Genomic DNA, 18,882 nt, shown 5'->3' with positions numbered 1-18,882 from the left:
GAAACTGGTTGGAGAGGAAGGCTTCACCAAAACCCCCAGAGGTGGACCGTGCCCACAGGTCACTCCGGCAAAAGCCCAAAACAGGAGAACCACGATGGGTGATAATCACAAAATGGCATAAGTTTCAGGACAAGGAGCGGGTTCTTAACTGGACGAGGAGTACGCAGTTATGTAGGTGGGAAGGAAACACTATCGGCATCTACCAAGCCGACCTGAGCAAGTGCTCAGTGCGTTTAACAGGGCCAAAGCTGCTCTATTTAAAAGGAACATATGTTTGACATGTTGTTCCCGACAAGACTATTGGTCACGTTCAAAGGCAAAGAATTCTACTTTAACATGCTAGAGGAAGTGAATGAATTTGTTCGAAAGAATGAACTTGGAAAGCAACAATAAGGAACAATCAGGAAGTCTTAACTTTTGCTTTCATTTTGTTCCTTAAACCTACATGATCTAAGTGGGGGGAAGAGGGTAACTGTACGTAGAGATCAGAAGGGGGTGCAGGGGAGACCAAACAGGCTGAGTAGAAAAAGATCTGCTCCAGGGGGAGCTGCAACAGTCGTGAGCATGTTGGTGTACGGGAGTAAAAAGATGGGGGAGGGCAGCACATCTCCCGAAAGGTAGGGAGCGGTTGGCAGAAGGGGGGAAAAATAGCAATCCAGGGGAAGCAAGGGGGAGGCGAAAGGGTCTGGGGGAAGGGTATAAGGGACTTTAAGGGAAGATGGGCTTGGGGGGATCGAGGATTAGGTGGGGAGAGGGAAGGGGAGGGTAGAATGTTAGTTACAATGGGTCGCACATGGAGACGGCTGGAAAGGGGAAGGCAATGGTGGCCATCATGGATGGCCCACGAACAATGGGAACCTCTGGAGTGCAGGGGCACGCCCACCTGCTCTGTATGGCTGACCCCACAGGGGGGGAACAGAAACCTCTCATCAGTATAGGCACCAGGGACGTGAGGGGATTTAATGGGCTGGTGAAAAGATCTAGAGTCTTCGCCCATCTAAAAAGACTGAAGATCGACATAATCTTCCTTCAGGAGACACACCTGAGTGATAAGGACCGACTGAGGGTCAGGAAAAGTAGGTGGGACAGATGTACCAGGCGTGTTTTGACAGGAGGATGAGGGGGGTGTCCATACTGTTCAACAAAAGGACAGCCTTTACAGCGACAAAAACGGTGACAGACCCAGGGGACGATACGTGATGGTTAGCGGGATCCTGGAAGGGACACCGGTGGTTCTTGTAAATATATACGCTGTAAATATATACTGGGACGACACCCAGTATATATTTACTGTAAAACAGTAAATAAAAAAAACAATGATGGAGTTTCCCAACCTTAACTCCCACCAGCTCGTCATGGGGGACGATTTCAACTGTGTACAGGACCCATCGACGGACAAGTCTAGCCCCAGATCGGGGAATAAAATCTGGAATAGCGAAGGAACTGAACACCTGTATGGAGCAAATTGGGGGTGGGGGTGGACCCGTGGAGGTTCAACCATCCGAGGGAGAAGGAGTTCGCCTTCTTCTCCCACGTTCACAAAGTCCAGTCTTGTATCGACTTCTTTGTGGTGGGTAAATTGGCGCTTCCAGAGGTGGTAGGGGCGGAATACTCCACAATAGTAATCTCGCACCATGCACCACACTACATGGGCGTGAGGTTCGAGACGGGTCAAGTCCAGCGCCCCGCATGGAGTTGTTTTGCGAAAAAATGTCACACGCCATTGACAGATATGTAAACTGTAACCAGAATGGGGAGGTCTCACCATTCTGGGAGGTTGTGAAGGCAACGATAAGAGGGGAAATGGTAGCATACAGAGCTCTCAAAGACAGAAAGGCAACGGCTGATTGACTCCATATTGGAAGTGGATCAGCGGTACTCCAATGGCCAACCGTGGAGATGCTGGTGGAAAGGAAAAACTAAAAATGGAATTTGACCTGCTCTCCACTGTGAAAGCTGTGAACCAACTCCACCAGACATGGGGAACCTATAATGAACATGGAGACAAGGCCAGCCGCCCTGGCATACCAGTTCAGAACGCAGGCAGCCATGAGAGAGATGAGGGACAGAAACGGCAGACTAGTCACAGCACCAAATAAGATCAATGAGGCCTTGCGACATTCTGCCGGGGACTGTACGCCTCCGAACCCCCAAAAGGGGACTCGATGATGAAACGGATTCCCGACAGGTTGGACATAGCAGCAATGGGGTAGGAAAAAATACAGGGACTGGAACCACTGCTAGGATTGGGGGAAGTTATGGAGAGCATCAACTCCATGCAGTCGAGGAAGGCACCGGGTCCAGACGGATTCCAGGTGAACTTGTTTAAAACGTTTGTGGCAGCACTGGCCCCGCACTTGCAGGAGGTGTTCAATGATTCGCTGTCGAGAGGGGCCCTGCCATCCACGCTGGCACAGGCCTTGATATTGTTGATCCCAAAAAAGGACAAGGGCCCGACGGAGTGCGGGTCACACAGACCCATCTCACTCCTGAACACGGATGTCAAAGTCCTGCCGAAGGCTCTGGCGAGTTGCATGCCAGAGGTAGTCGCGAAAATCAGATGGGGTTTGTCAAGGACAGACTGCTAATGGCGAACATCCAATGCCTGCTGAACATGATTATGACTCCACCCGAGGAGGAGATACCAGAAGTGATCATCTCCCTAAATGCAGAGAAGGCCTTTGACAGAGTTGAATGGAGGTACCTCATTGAGGTGCTGGAACTGTTCAGTTTGGGCCAGGGTTCACCTCGTGGGTGGAACTACTGTACAATGCTCCCATGGCAAGCATATGGGCAAACACCACCAGTTCCAAATACTTCTGGCTGTACAGATGCATGATGCAGAGAAGACCAGTGTCCCCACTGCTATTCGCCCTGGCAATCGAGCCATTGGATATCACCCTCAGGTCGTCAAAGGGGTGGAAAGGCATCCAAAGGGGAAACAAAGAGCAGAGTCTCACGCTATGTGGATGACCTGCTCCTCTATATACCACAAACCCCCTCGCCAGCAAGCAAGGAATAATAGAACTCTTAAGGGTATTCAGAGCCTTCTCGGGTTACAAACTTAACCTGAGTAAGAGCCAAATCTTCCCGTGAACCCCCAGGAGGAGAACCGGAGCTGGGGAGGCTGCCGTTCAAACTGGTTCAAACCAAGTTCCGATACCTGGAGATCCAGATAGTCCACAACTGGACATGGATCCATAAGTGGAACTTGTCGAGCCTAGTGGAAGTGGTAAAGAGACACCTGTGGAGGTGGGACTCACTCCCACTCTCCCTGGCGTGAAGGTGAAGAGTACGGACAATAAAAATGAACGTGCTGCCCAATTCTCCTTTTCAGAACCCTCCCGATCTTAATCCCCAAGACCTCTTCACCAAGGTCGATAAATATAGGAGTATAGGAATAGAGATGTTTTACTGCAATTGTATAGGGCATTGGTGAGGCCACACCTGAGTATTGTGTGCAGTTTTGTTGTCCTTATCTGAGGAAGGTTGTTCTTGCTATGGAGGAGGTGCAGCGAAAGTTTACCAGGTTGATTCCTGAGATGATGGGACTGTCTATGAGGAGAGGCTAAGTCAGTTAGGATTATATTAATTGGCGTTTAGAAGAGTGAGAGTGGATCTCATAGAAACAAAATTCCAGCAACGTTAGACAGGATAGATTCAGAAAGAATGTTCCCGATGGTGGGGGAATCCAGAAATAGGGGTCATAGTTTGAAGATAAGGGGTTAATCTTTTAGGACAGAGGTGAGGAGAAATTTCTTCAACCAGAGAGTGGTGAATCTGTGGAATTCGCTACCACAGAAAGTAGTTGAGGCCAAAAAGTTGTGTAATTTCAAGAAGGAATTAGATATAGCTCTTGGGGCTAAAGGGAACAAGGGATAAGGGGGTGAAGGCGGGATCAGGGTATTGAACTTGATGATCAGCCATGATCATAATGAATGGTGGAACAAGCTGAAAGGGCCGAATGGCCTCCTCCGGCTTCTATTTTCTATGTGTGTTTCTATAATGTCCCTACTATTTTTTTCAGTGTTGTATGCTGATACTGGCCCTTGGTTTCTCTGCCCATCACTTTTCTTATTGTCCTTGCAGTGTTTTTCCCTTGTTCTTGATTCCCCCTGCTCTGAATCCATACATAGGTACCTACCCCCCGCCACATTATTTTGAACACTCCCCAACCGCTCGAGCAAATATCCCCCCAAGGCCATCAGTCCCAGTCCTGCCTAGGTGTAACCAATCCACCATAGAATCATAGAATCCCTACAGTGCAGAAGGAGGCCTGTTGGTCCATTGTATCTGCACTGACCCTCTGAAAGAACACTCTACTTAGGCCTAATTCATGTAATCCCACCTAACCTTTGGACACTTGGGGGCAATTGAGCATGGCCAACCCACCTAACCTGCACATCTTTGGACTGTGGAAGGAAACCAGAGCACCCAGAGGAAACCCACGCAGACATGGTGAGAACATGCAAACTCCACACAGACAGATACCTGAGGGCAGATTCATGCCCGGATCCCTGGCACTGTGAGGTCACAATGTTAACCGCTGTGCTGCTGTGCTGACAGAAGGAGGCCATTTGACCCATTGAGTTTGCACCGATCCTCTGAAAGATCACTCTACCTAGGCCCATACACCCACCCTATCCCCGTAACACTACCTAACTTACAGAGCTTTGGACACTAAGGGGCAATTCAGCATGGCCAATCCATCTAACCTGCATGTCTTTGGACTGAGGGAGGAAACTGGAGCACCCGGAGGAAACCCATGCAGACACGGGGGGATAGTGCAGACTCCAGACAGACAGTCACCCAAGGCCAGAATTGAATCTGGGTCCCTGGTGCTGTGAGGCAGCAGTGCTAACCACTGTGCTGCCTCTGCCCTGCTGCATATTTCCTGCACTCCAGTTTGTACAGGTCCCACCTCCTCCAGAACGGTCCCAATGTCCCAGGAATCTTAAACACTTCCCCTGAAACCATCGCTTCAACCACGTATTCATCTGATATGTTCTGCTATTTCTACTCTGGCACTGGTAGTAATCCTGCGATCACTACTTTTGAGGTCTAACTTCTCAAATGGATACATTCAATATCTATACATAGAATTATGGAACCCCTACGGCGCAGAAGGAGGTAATTCGGCCCATTGAGTCTGCACCGAATGTTTGGCCCACGGCCCAACCCTATCCCCGTAACCCAAAAACCCTACCTAACCTTTTGGTCACTAAGGGACTATTTACCATGGTCAATCCACCTAAACTGCACATCTTTGGACTGTGGGAGGAAACCGGAGCACCCGGAGGAAATCAACGCAGACAGGGGGAGGAAGTGCAAACTCCACACAGACAGTCACCCAAGGCTGGATTTAACTCGGGTCCCTGGCAATGTGAGGCAGCAGTGCTAACTACTGTGCCACTGTACCGCCCCCTGAATTTATTCAGTATCTATACATGGGTGCCGTCTGTATCCATACAATGAAACATTTTGTAAAACTACATGGAAACATCCTGCATATCTACATGGAAACATCCTGCATATCTACATAGAAACATCCTGTATATCTACATGGAAACATCCTGTATATCTACATGGAAACATTCTGAATATCTACATGGAAACATCCTGTATGTCTACATGGAAACATCCTGTATATCTACATGGAAACATCCTGTATATCTACATGGAAACATCCTGTATATCTACAGAGAAACATCCTGCATATCTACATGGAAACATCCTGTATATCTACATGGAAACATCCTGTATATCTACATGGAAACATCCTGTATATCTACATGGAAACATCCTGTATATCTACATGGAAACATCCCTGTATATCTACATGGAAACATCCGGTACATCTACATGGAAACACCCTGTATATCTACATGGAAACATCCTGTATATCTACATGGAAACATCCTGTATATCTACATGGAAACATCCTGCATATCTACATGGAAACATCCTGTATATCTACATGGAAACATCCCTGTATATCTACATGGAAACATCCCTGAATATCTACATGGAAACATCCTGTATATCTACATGGAAACATCCCTGTATATCTACATGGAAACATCCCTGAATATCTACATGGAAACATCCTGTATATCTACATGGAAACATCCTGTATATCTACATGGAAACATCCCTGTATATCTACATGGAAACATCCTGCATATCTACATGGATACATCCCTGTATATCTACATGGAAACATCCCTGAATATCTACATGGAAACATCCTGCATATCTACATGGAAACATCCTGTATATCTACATGGAAACATCCCTGAATATCTACATGGAAACATCCCTGAATATCTACATGGAAACATCCTGTATATCTACATGGAAACATCCCTGAATATCTACATAGAAACATCCTGTATATCTACATGGAAACATCCTGTATATCTACATGGAAACATCCCTGAATATCTACATGGAAACATCCTGTATATCTACATGGAAACATCCCTGTATATCTACATGGAAACATCCTGCATATCTACATGGATACATCCCTGTATATCTACATGGAAACATCCCTGAATATCTACATGGAAACATCCTGCATATCTACATGGAAACATCCTGTATATCTACATGGAAACATCCCTGAATATCTACATGGAAACATCCCGGAATATCTACATGGAAACATCCTGTATATCTACATGGAAACATCCCTGAATATCTACATAGAAACATCCTGTATATCTACATGGAAACATCCTGTATATCTACATGGAAACATCCCTGAATATCTACATGGAAACATCCTGTATATCTACATGGAAACATCCTGCATATCTACATGGAAACATCCTGTATATCTACATGGAAACATCCCTGCATATCTACATGGAAACATCCTGTATATCTACATGGATACATCCCTGTATATCTACATGGAAACATCCTGTATATCTACATGGAAACATCCTGCATATCTACATGGAAACATCCTGTATATCTACATGGAAACATCCCTGTATATCTACATGGAAACATCCTGCATGTCTACATGGAAACATCCCTGAATATCTACATGGAAACATCCTGTATATCTACATGGAAACATCCCTGAATATCTACATAGAAACATCCTGTATATCTACATGGAAACATCCTGTATATCTACATGGAAACATCCCTGAATATCTACATGGAAACATCCTGTATATCTACATGGAAACATCCCTGTATATCTACATGGAAACATCCTGCATATCTACATGGATACATCCCTGTATATCTACATGGAAACATCCCTGAATATCTACATGGAAACATCCTGCATATCTACATGGAAACATCCTGTATATCTACATGGAAACATCCCTGAATATCTACATGGAAACATCCCTGAATATCTACATGGAAACATCCTGTATATCTACATGGAAACATCCCTGAATATCTACATAGAAACATCCTGTATATCTACATGGAAACATCCTGTATATCTACATGGAAACATCCCTGAATATCTACATGGAAACATCCTGTATATCTACATGGAAACATCCCTGTATATCTACATGGAAACATCCTGCATATCTACATGGAAACATCCTGTATATCTACATGGAAACATCCCTGCATATCTACACAGAAACATCCTGTATATCTACATGGAAACATCCTGTATATCTACATGGAAACATCCTGTATATCTACATGGAAACATCCTGCATATCTACATGGAAACATCCTGTATATCTACATGGAAACATCCCTGCATATCTACATGGAAACATCCTGTATATCTACATGGATACATCCCTGTATATCTACATGGAAACATCCTGTATATCTACATGGAAACATCCTGCATATCTACATGGAAACATCCTGTATATCTACATGGAAACATCCCTGAATATCTACATGGAAACATCCTGTATATCTACATGGAAACATCCTGTATATCTACATGGATACATCCCTGTATATCTACATGGAAACATCCTGTATATCTACATGGAAACATCCTGCATATCTACATGGAAACATCCTGTATATCTACATGGAAACATCCCTGCATATCTACACAGAAACATCCTGTATATCTACATGGAAACATCCCTGCATATCTACATGGAAACATCCTGTATATCTACATGGATACATCCCTGTATATCTACATGGAAACATCCTGTATATCTACATGGAAACATCCTGCATATCTACATGGAAACATCCTGTATATCTACATGGAAACATCCCTGCATATCTACACAGAAACATCCTGTATATCTACATGGAAACATCCCTGCATATCTACACAGAAACATCCTGTATATCTACATGGAAACATCCTGTATATCTACATGGAAACATCCTGTATATCTACATGGATACATCCCTGTATATCTACATGGAAACATCCTGTATATCTACATGGAAACATCCTGCATATCTACATGGAAACATCCTGTATATCTACATGGAAACATCCCTGTATATCTACATGGAAACATCCTGCATGTCTACATGGAAACATCCCTGAATATCTACATGGAAACATCCTGTATATCTACATGGAAACATCCTGCATATCTACATGGAAACATCCTGTATATCTACATGGAAACATCCCTGTATATCTACATGGAAACATCCTGCATGTCTACATGGAAACATCCCTGAATATCTACATGGAAACATCCTGTATATCTACATGGAAACATCCTGCATGTCTACATGGAAACATCCCTGAATATCTACATGGAAACATCCTGTATATCTATATGGAAACATCCTGTATATCTACATAGAAACATCCTGTATATCTACATGGAAACATCCTGTATATCTAGATGCATACATTCTGTATATCTACATGGAAACATTCTGTATATCTACATGGAAACATCCTGTATATCTACATGGAAACATCCCTGAATATCTACATAGAAACATCCTGTATATCTACATGGAAACATCCCTGAATATCTACATGGAAACATCCTGTATATCTATATGGAAACATTCTGTATATCTACATAGAAACATCCTGTATATCTACATGGAAACATCCCTGAATATCTACATGGAAACATCCTGTATATCTACATGGAAACATCCCTGAATATCTACAAAGAAACATCCTGTATATCTACATAGAAACATCCTGTATATCTACATGGAAACATCCCTGAATATCTACATGGAAACATCCTGTATATCTACATGGAAACATCCCTGAATATCTACAAAGAAACATCCTGTATATCTACATAGAAACATCCTGTATATCTACATGGAAACATCCCTGAATATCTACATGGAAACATCCTGTATATCTACATGGAAACATCCCTGAATATCTACACAGAAACATCCTGTATATCTACATGGAAACATCCTGTATATCTACATGGAAACATCCTGTATATCTACATGGAAGCATCCTGCATATCTACATGGAAACATCCTGTATATCTACATAGAAACATCCCTGAATATCTACATAGAAACATCCTGTATATCTACATGGAAACATCCCTGAATATCTACATAGAAACATCCTGTATATCTACATGGAAACATCCCTGAATATCTACATGGAAACATCCTGTATATCTATATGGAAACATCCTGTATATCTACATGGAAACATCCCTGTATATCTACATGGAAACATCCCTGAATATCTACACAGAAACATCCTGTATATCTACATGGAAACATCCTGTATATCTACAATGAAACATCCTGTATATCTACATGGAAACATCCTGCATATCTACATGGAAACATCCTGTATATCTACATGGAAACATCCTGTATATCGACATGGAATCATCCCTGTATATCTACATGGAAACATCCTGTATATCTATATGGAAACATCCTGTATATCTACATGGAATCATCCTGTATTTCTACATGCATACATTCTGTATCAATGCATGGACACATTCTGATCTGTGCTTGGATACGTTTTGTTTCTCCATCTCTGTACTCTTTCCTAAATTTCTTTCTTTTCTATTGCAAAGGAACTAAATGACCCGTGAACTTGGTTATGAACTTTGTTCAACTACTTTGGAGGTTAGTGACTTACTCTTCAGTGGGCCGATCCTCACTGCTCTCAGTTCCTTCACACACCTTCTCTAGTCTGTCAGAAAAAGAGAGACCCATCACTCAGGGGAAATAATGGTTTGCCAATTTGCCCTGTCCTTTTTTCACGGTGGGAATACGGTCCCCTCCAGATGAATTCTTCTCTTTGAAGGAGTAACATGTGCTATGGATAGACGGGAGGCTACAGCCATACTGACCCTGAGTTTCCGGAAATAATTTGACAAGGTTCCAGGTCAAAGATTATTGCAAAAGCTAAAAGCTAATGGTGTCGGGGATAACATATCAGTTTGGATTGAAGATTGGCTGGCTGATAGAAAACTGAGTAAGCATAAATTCTCAGAGGAATTGAACATGAAAATAAGGATGTTATGCTTTAGTTACACAGGGATTGGAGAGACTGCATCTCGAATACTGTGCATAGTATTGGTCTCCTTATTTAAGGAAGGATATAAACATGGAGGCGAGACAGAGGTTTACGAGATTGATACCTGGATTGACTGGGTTGTCTTGTGAGGATAGATTGGAAATATTGGGCTTGTTTTCACTCTGGCTCAGAAGAGTGACTTGGTTGAAGTATACAAAATCTTGAACGGTATTGACAAGGTGGATATTGGAAGGATGTTTCCTCTTGAGGGTGAGTCTAGAATTAGGGGGCACTGTTTTGAAATTAAGGAACGCCCGCATAGGACAGGGATGAGGAGAATCTTTTGCTCTCTGAGAATTTTTTTCTTGTAAACATTTTATGGGAGGCATTTTCAAATACATACATAACAAAGAAGAAAAATAAAAACCAAATACGACAACAGCAAACAGCCACAACATCCTTATACACTCACTAAAAAGCTCCGCCCCCACTCTACCCACTGCCACCCCAGTGCCTGCACCCCTTTTTGAACTTTTAACCCAGACACCCCCAGCCCAAACTTAAAATGAAACTCCCCCCTGCTGATGACTCAATACTCCTTATAGAATTCGATGAACAGCTTCCATCTCGAGGTGAACCCCTCCTCTGCACTTCTGATAGTGAGTGCAGGAACTTTGCCAAATCGCTCACACATACCCCTGCCCTCGGCGGCTCCGGGTGCCACCAGCACAACCAAATCCATCTCTGGACTGTCAGGGAGACAAAGGCACGCACATCAGCCTCTTTCCCCCATCTGCACTCCCAGATCCTCCAACACTTCAATATTGCCACCTCCAGACTTGGTGCGACATTAGCCCCAAAATCCTCAACATTATATCTGCAAATCCTGTCCAAAACCCCCCAACCTCGGACATGATAGATAGATAGATTCTTGATCAATTAGGGGATCAGGGGTTATGGGGAGAAGGCAGGAGAACGGGGATGATAAAAATATCAGCCGTGATTGAATGACGGAGCAGACTCGATGGGCCGAGTGGCCACATTCTGTTCCTATGTCTTATGGCCTTATGGTCTGATGCCTGAAACATGTGGACATGGTTCGCCGGACTCCTCACCCACACCTATCATCCACCCCTGGAAAGAACTGACTCATCCTGGACACCGTCATGTGGAACCTGTTTACCACTTTGAACTGAATGAAACTTAGCCTCGCACACGATGAGGGCGCATTAATCCTCCGCAAAGCCTCGCTCCATACTCCAGCCTCCAGAGCCCCACCCAGCTCCTCCTCCCATTTATGCCTAACCTCCTCCACCGGGGCACTCTCTCTCTTCAACAGCTCCCCATAGATATCCAAAACCTTGCCCCTCTCCTATTTCCTCCTCGGAGAGGAGTTTGTCCTGGAGCCCTGGCGGTGCCAGTGCCAGAAACAACGGCACCTCCTTCCTCCTGAAGTCCCTAACCTGCAATACCTGAACCCATTCCCCATCGGCAACTGGTATGTTCCCTCCAGCTCCTTCAGGTCTGCAAACTTCCCTTCAACAAACAAATCCCTAAAGTATTCTGCCCCCAAACCTGGAACCTCGCATCCAACTCCACAGCACAGACTATCTGATGTAAAAGATCTCACAACACTACTTAAACAAGAGTCGGCAGTTGCCTTTATCACCAATCCTCCCTCAAACACCGCCACCAAAATCAGATTTACTGCTCTTAACCACACTGCACTTTACAGTCAGTCCCACATTGTCTGCTATATTTATCCACAAGCAACAGGGATGGCACCTCGGAAAATATTAAATGGGATGAAAAGCACTGAGGTATATAGTGCTTGAGGGCAACTTCGTAATCACAATATTTAAAATTAGTTCAAATAAGACATCTGGAGGCATATACTGACTGGAGATTTGAATAAACCAAAAAATGGGCACCTTGGATTGGATGGATTGGATTTGTTCATTGTCACGTGTACCGAGGTACAGTGAAAAGTATTTTTCTGCGAGCAGCTCAACAGATCATTAAGTACATGGGAAGAATAGGGAATAAAAGAAAATACATAATAGGGCAACACAAGGTAGACAATGTAACTACGTAAGCACCGGCAGCGGATGAAGCATACAGGGTGTAGTGTTAATGAGGTCAGTCCATAAGAAGGTCATTTAGGAGTCTGGTGACAGTGGGGAAGAAGCTGTTTTGAGTCTGTTCGTGCGTGTTCTCAGACTTCTGTATCTCCTGCCCGATGGAAAAAGTTGGAAGAGTGAGTAAGCCGGGTGGGAGGGGTCTTTGACTATGCTGCCCGCTTTCCCCAGGCAGCGGGAGGTGTAGATGCAGTCAATGGATGGGAGGCAGGTTCGTGTGATGGACTGGGCGATGTTCATGACTCTCTGAAATTTCTTGCGGTCCTCGGCCGAGCAGTTGCCATACCAGGCTGTGATGCAGCCCGATAGGATGCTTTCTACCTGTGTTAACTAATGCATTTAAAGAAAGGACTTGCAGTTATTTAAACTTCCTTATTACCCTTAGGATGTCTCAGAGGAGAACCAATTATTTTTTTGTTGTAATGTGGAAATATGACAACTAATGTATACACTGTGAAGTTCCACAAAACGAAACTGAGATGCTGCAACTGATCGGATAATCTGATTTCAGTGGTTGATGGATAATTATTGGCCAGGTCACCAGGAGAGCTCTGCTACTATTTTTCAGAAAGTGCTATTGGAAAGTCTGAAAGATCATCTGAAGGAGAGCATGGGGATTGTGCGAGCCTGCAAACCAAGTATCTAATATGATGCTATGAGGTTTCTGCTCGGAAGGTTAAGCTAATGTTACCCCCAGCATCGCTGACAATGCAGCATTTTACTGTCAGTTTTGACTATGTGAAGTCCTGAAATCGATTTGAACTGAGAACCTTCAGCTATAGAAGCGTGAAAGCTACCCATGATACAAGCTATCACTTTTTTAGCTTGTGCAAAGCACCGTGTGGATTATTTGGAATGGCCGAAGGTCCTCTTTCTGTGCTATAATACTCAATAACTCTATTTGATTTATATCATGCTGGAAAATATGTGCACAGCAAATTAGCAGCAACTCAAGAACTGTGAGCTGCATTTCAAACACGCGCATGATTTCAGCTCTGCAAACACAAACGCACACATTCTCGAAAACACTGCATTCGCACGGATTCTCATTGGTAATCTAACAGAAGACTAAGGGAATTCCTCAAAGACAACTCGGAGATGTGCTGTAAGCAGGTTGTGCACTGTTTCTATTTGGCTTTTTTCGTGGAGGGGGAGGTTTTGCTGGGCTCCTGCCAGAATTGTGGCAGGAACTAACAAATACAACCTCCCACCCTCCCACCCCTCACCCCCCGTCAACACAATAAACCTACAAGGTAACAATCTGTATGTGTCTAGAAAGATTGCACCCACTTCACATATTCACACAACTGGATAGAAATCGCCACATTAGCTGCTGGATTTTTACAGCTTTCATTAAAATAAATGGGTTAATCCCTCTGTTAAAATAGTGGGTAGCGGAATGTTTTTGTCCTTTAATATCACAGTCATTCTCAGACTTATTTCTACAAGGCAGTGGTGTTGGGTAAAAGTGTTGGTGAAGAAGCAATTAGTTTGTTCAATAAGAGCACTATAACAGTGTGTTCTGTGATGTAACCGTTGTAATGATGTACACAGAACATATAGTTGTTTAACTATAAAGATGATTTATTAAGAAGCACCTGGAAAAGATAACCAATGAACTACAGTACAGATGATAGCTACTAAATGAATTCAGTGAATTCTCCTGGGGCTACCCCAAGTGCGACTGTCTTCTTGTACGTCTTACTACCAACTGGCAGGTGTCTTGAGTCACATGACAGATCTCTATCGCCACCAGCTGGTTGGAGGTCACATTGCTAACTATATACAGAGTTGTGTACAGGCATATCACCACAATTCCCATACTCAGATTGACAATTACTCTACCTTAATGTCTCACTTTACACTTGGGTGGGATTGAAGCCTTCATTTTGGTCTAAGTTGCTTTTTGATATGCCATTGCAGCCCCAGCCTGTTTTCAGCAGTGAGCTGAATCAGAAGGACTTTGTCTTTCTGCAAAGTGTGATAGATCCTGCAAAAGGCTGTAAATGCCAGGCCAATGAAATAAGGGTATCGAGAATAGGGAGCAAAAACGGGTAAATGGAACTCAGGGTTGAGGCCCAGATCTAATTGAATAACAAAACAGGTTTGAGGTGCTGAATGTGTGTCTCTTGTCACTGTGTGCAGGTGCAACTGGCCTTGTATCGGATAACGTTCCCAAACTTCACATCACCCTGTGCAGCCACCACTTCAAATGCACTTACTCCGCATCCACGTCCTGCTCCTCGGTGATACTCCACAGCTGCCTGCAAAAATTACAAGTAACAATAGTCTGAAATACCACAATAGTCGGAGAACCTCTCTGCTGCTATTTTGAAAAACATTGCTGGGAGAAGAAAGGTTTAAGGATTTTAAGGACACAGCTTAATCAACTGATAAAGCTCCGTCCTCACTTATTTTGCAGGTACCAAAGGTTCCCTGAATGGTGGATCCTTGGTGTAAATGATGTAAATTTTAAATACAGAGAGTTAATCAGAGTCATGTCGGGTGCGTCTTGTGGGGGGAGGTGGGAAAAAGTTACAACTAGTTTTGGTTATGTGCAGCTTCTGTGGTTTGGCAAGCAGAACGCTTTGGTTCAGTGCTTTTTGCACACCGGCCTTGATCTCAAGACAAGTTATACAGAGGGTACCGCCTGATCCCAGGCCAAGATAGGATTGGAATTCCAATGGCCGTTAACACACAATTACCTGCAAATCAAAATCAGCTTTTTCACAACCAATCTGCTACTTGTGGATACAGTGCAATTGCCTACTCACAAACTTGTCTGGCATCAGGACAGTCTAAATTTCTGACACAAACTCATTGCTTGGGACCCACAGAGGGTGCAAGCACACTACCGGACATATACATAGTGGCACCCAGAGAACATATGACTGCCTGCACTCATTACCAAACACACACATAGCACTGAGAAAGGCTGCCTGTTAAATGAAAAGCACAGGTTCACTACTTACACAGAGCTCCTAATCAAAATAGACTGACTGGTACGAACAGAGCTCAGACTGACTGGTGCCCACAGAGCACAGACTGACTGGTACACACAGAGCTCAGACTGATTGGTACACACAGAGCTCAGACTGATTGGTACACACAGAGCACAGACTGATTGGTACACACAGGGCTCAGACTGATGGTACACACAGAGCACAGACTGATTGGTACACACAGAGCTCAGACTGATTGGTACACACAGAGCACAGACTGATTGGTACACACAGAGCACAGACTGATTGGTACACACAGGGCTCAGACTGATTGGTACACACAGAGCTCAGACTGATTGGTACACACAGAGCACAGACTGATTGGTATACACAGGGCTCAGACTGATGGTACACACAGAGCACAGACTGATTGGTGCACACAGAGCTCAGACTGATTGGTACACACAGAGCACAGACTGATTGGTACACACAGAGCACAGACTGATTGGTACACACAGGGCTCAGACTGATTGGTACACACAGAGCTCAGACTGATTGGTACACACAGAGCTCAGACTGATTGGTACACACAGAGCTCAGACTGATTGGTACACACAGAGCTCAGACTGATTGGTACACACAGAGCTCAGACTGATTGGTACACACAGAGCTCAGACTGATTGGTACACACAGGGCTCAGACTGATTGGTACACACAGAGCACAGACTGATTGGTACACACAGGGCTCAGACTGATGGTACACACAGAGCACAGACTGATTGGTACACACAGAGCTCAGACTGATTGGTACACACAGAGCTCAGACTGATTGGTACACACAGGGCTCAGACTGATTGGTACACACAGAGCTCAGACTGATTGGTACACACAGAGCTCAGACTGATTGGTACACACAGAGCTCAGACTGATTGGTACACACAGGGCTCAGACTGATTGGTACACACAGAGCACAGACTGATTGGTACACACAGAGCTCAGACTGATTGACACACACAGAGCTCAGACTGATTGGTACACACAGGGCTCAGACTGATTGGTACACACAGAGCACAGACTGATTGGTACCCACAGAGCTCGGACTGATTGGTACACACAGAGCTCAGACTGATTGGTACACACAGAGCACAGACTGATTGGTACACACAGAGCACAGACTGATTGGTACACACAGAGCTCAGACTGATTGGTACACACAGAGCACAGACTGATTGGTACACACAGGGCTCAGACTGATGGTACACACAGGGCTCAGACTGATTGGTACACACAGAGCACAGACTGATTGGTACACACAGAGCTCAGACTGATTGGTACACACAGAGCACAGACTGATTGGTACACACAGAGCACAGACTGATTGGTACACACAGAGCTCAGACTGAATTCTTTGCAGGTTGTAGCGCACAAAGACTACGAGAGACGAATAGAGTGAAGTCAATGAGGCTTTATTAAGCGTGTCTGTTCCCCCGCAGCTCGGTAGTAGACTGGCCTGCGGGGGAGGACTCCGGCTTCTTATACTCCGCCTTCAGGGCGGAGCTAGAGGTCAACGGCCAACCAGGACCTGGGATCTGTCAGCCAATGACATTAGGGCTTCCAGTCCCACATGACCCCTAATACATACTACCACATTCACCCCTTGTCAAAAATGAACCCGGCGGGGTGATGCTTCGCATGGTGGTAAGGGTTTACAGGGCTGGTCCTGGGAGGAAAACATTCATATGGCAATACAGTATGTACAATTTTGTCCTGTTTCAACTATTTACAGAAGGTATCGGGAGAAAAAGCAAAATGTTCTTATGAAAAGTCCATATTTTGATTTAGATCGACGCCACGAGTCGGTCGGGCGGTCTGGTCATCCGTGTCGATCGCCTCGGCCCCGGTGGTGGCGGTGGTGTTTGTTCCGGTGTTGTCGTCTCCGGGAGCCTTACGGTTTCAGCTTGGGCTTTATTCTTGGTCGGGCCTGGGGGGAGGGGGACCGATCCTCCTGGGAAGGGGGCGGTCGCGGGGTGCGGCGGTGGCAGGAAGGGGGGGGGGGTTGGGTGAATGGTGTCGGGGGGGGGTGTGTGTTGCCGGCGGGCGCCAGATCTCACAGGGAGACCGTGTCCTGTCGGCCGTCGGGGTACTCCACGTAAGCGTACTGCGGGTTCGCGTGGAGGAGGTGAACCCTTTCGACCAACGGGTCCGCCTTGTGTGCCCGCACATGCTTTCGGAGCAAGATGGGTCCTGGGGCCGCCAGCCAGGTCGGCAGCGACGTTCCAGAGGAGGACTTCCTAGGGAAGACAAGGAGACGCTCATGAGGCATTTGATTAGTGCTCGTACACAATAGCGACCGGATGGAGTGGAGAGCGTCCGGGAGGACCTCCTGCCACCGTGAAACTGGGAGGTCCCTGGACCGTAGGGCCAGTAGGACGGTCTTCCAGACCGTGCCGTTCTCCCTCTCTACTTGCCCGTTCCCCCGGGGGTTGTAGCTGGTCGTCCTGCTTGAGGCTATGCCCTTGCTGAGCAGGAACTGGCGCAGCTCGTCACTCATGAAAGAGGACCCCCTGTCGCTGTGGACGTATGCGGGGCAACCGAACAGTGTGAAGATGGAGTTCAGGGCTTTAATGACTGTGGCCGCGGTCATGTCAGAGCAGGGGATGGCGAATGGGAAGCGAGAGTACTCGTCCACCACATTAAGGAAGTATGTGTTGCGGTCGGTGGAGGGGAGGGGCCCTTTGAAATCCAGACTAAGGCGTTCAAAGGGGCGGGAAGCCTTAATCAGGTGCGCACCATCCGGCCTGAAAAAATGCGGTTTGCATTCTGCGCAGATGTGGCAGTTCCTTGTGACTGTACGGACCTCCTCTAAAGAGTATGGGAGGTTGCGGGACTTGATAAAGTGGAAAAACCGAGTGACCCCCGGGTGGCAGAGGTCCTCGTGGAGGGTTTGGAGGTGGTTAATTTGTGCGTTGGCACATGTGCCGCGGGATAGGGCATCGGACGGCTCGTTCAGCTTTCCGGGATGATACAAGATCTCGTAGTTGAAGGTGGAGAGCTCGATCCTCCACCTTAAGATCTTGTCGTTTTTGATTTTGCCCCGCAGTGCATTATCGAACATGAAGGCTACCGACCGTTGGTCGGTGAGGAGAGTGAATCTCCTGCCGGCCAGGTAATGCCTCCAATGTCGCACAGCTTCCACTATGGCTTGGGCTTCCTTTTCCACTGAGGAGTGGCGGATTTCTGAAGCGTGGAGGGTTCGGGAGAAAAAGGCCACGGGTCTGCCCGCTTGGTTAAGGGTGGCCGCTAGAGCTACGTCGGAGGCGTCGCTCTCGACCTGGAAGGGGAG

General features: G+C 45.6%; 1 protein-coding gene across 1 annotated transcript in view; it reads right to left on the bottom strand.

Moving 5' to 3' along the window:
• The window catches only part of LOC140430804 (cyclic nucleotide-gated channel beta-1-like), a 332,757-nt gene that overhangs the window by 196,854 nt on the left and 117,021 nt on the right, over positions 1 to 18,882 (bottom strand). Inside the window, exons 19-20 of the mRNA XM_072518510.1 lie at positions 14,820 to 14,861; positions 10,079 to 10,132 (exon numbers count right to left, since the gene is read on the bottom strand). Of these exons, the coding sequence (XP_072374611.1) occupies positions 10,079 to 10,132; positions 14,820 to 14,861 (96 nt within the window). The remainder of the gene's footprint in view (positions 1 to 10,078; positions 10,133 to 14,819; positions 14,862 to 18,882) is intronic.

The sequence above is a fragment of the Scyliorhinus torazame genome, chromosome 10 (assembly GCF_047496885.1).
Source record: "Scyliorhinus torazame isolate Kashiwa2021f chromosome 10, sScyTor2.1, whole genome shotgun sequence".
NCBI classification, from domain to species: domain Eukaryota; kingdom Metazoa; phylum Chordata; class Chondrichthyes; order Carcharhiniformes; family Scyliorhinidae; genus Scyliorhinus; species Scyliorhinus torazame.
This window is presented reverse-complemented; position numbering and strand designations above follow the sequence as displayed.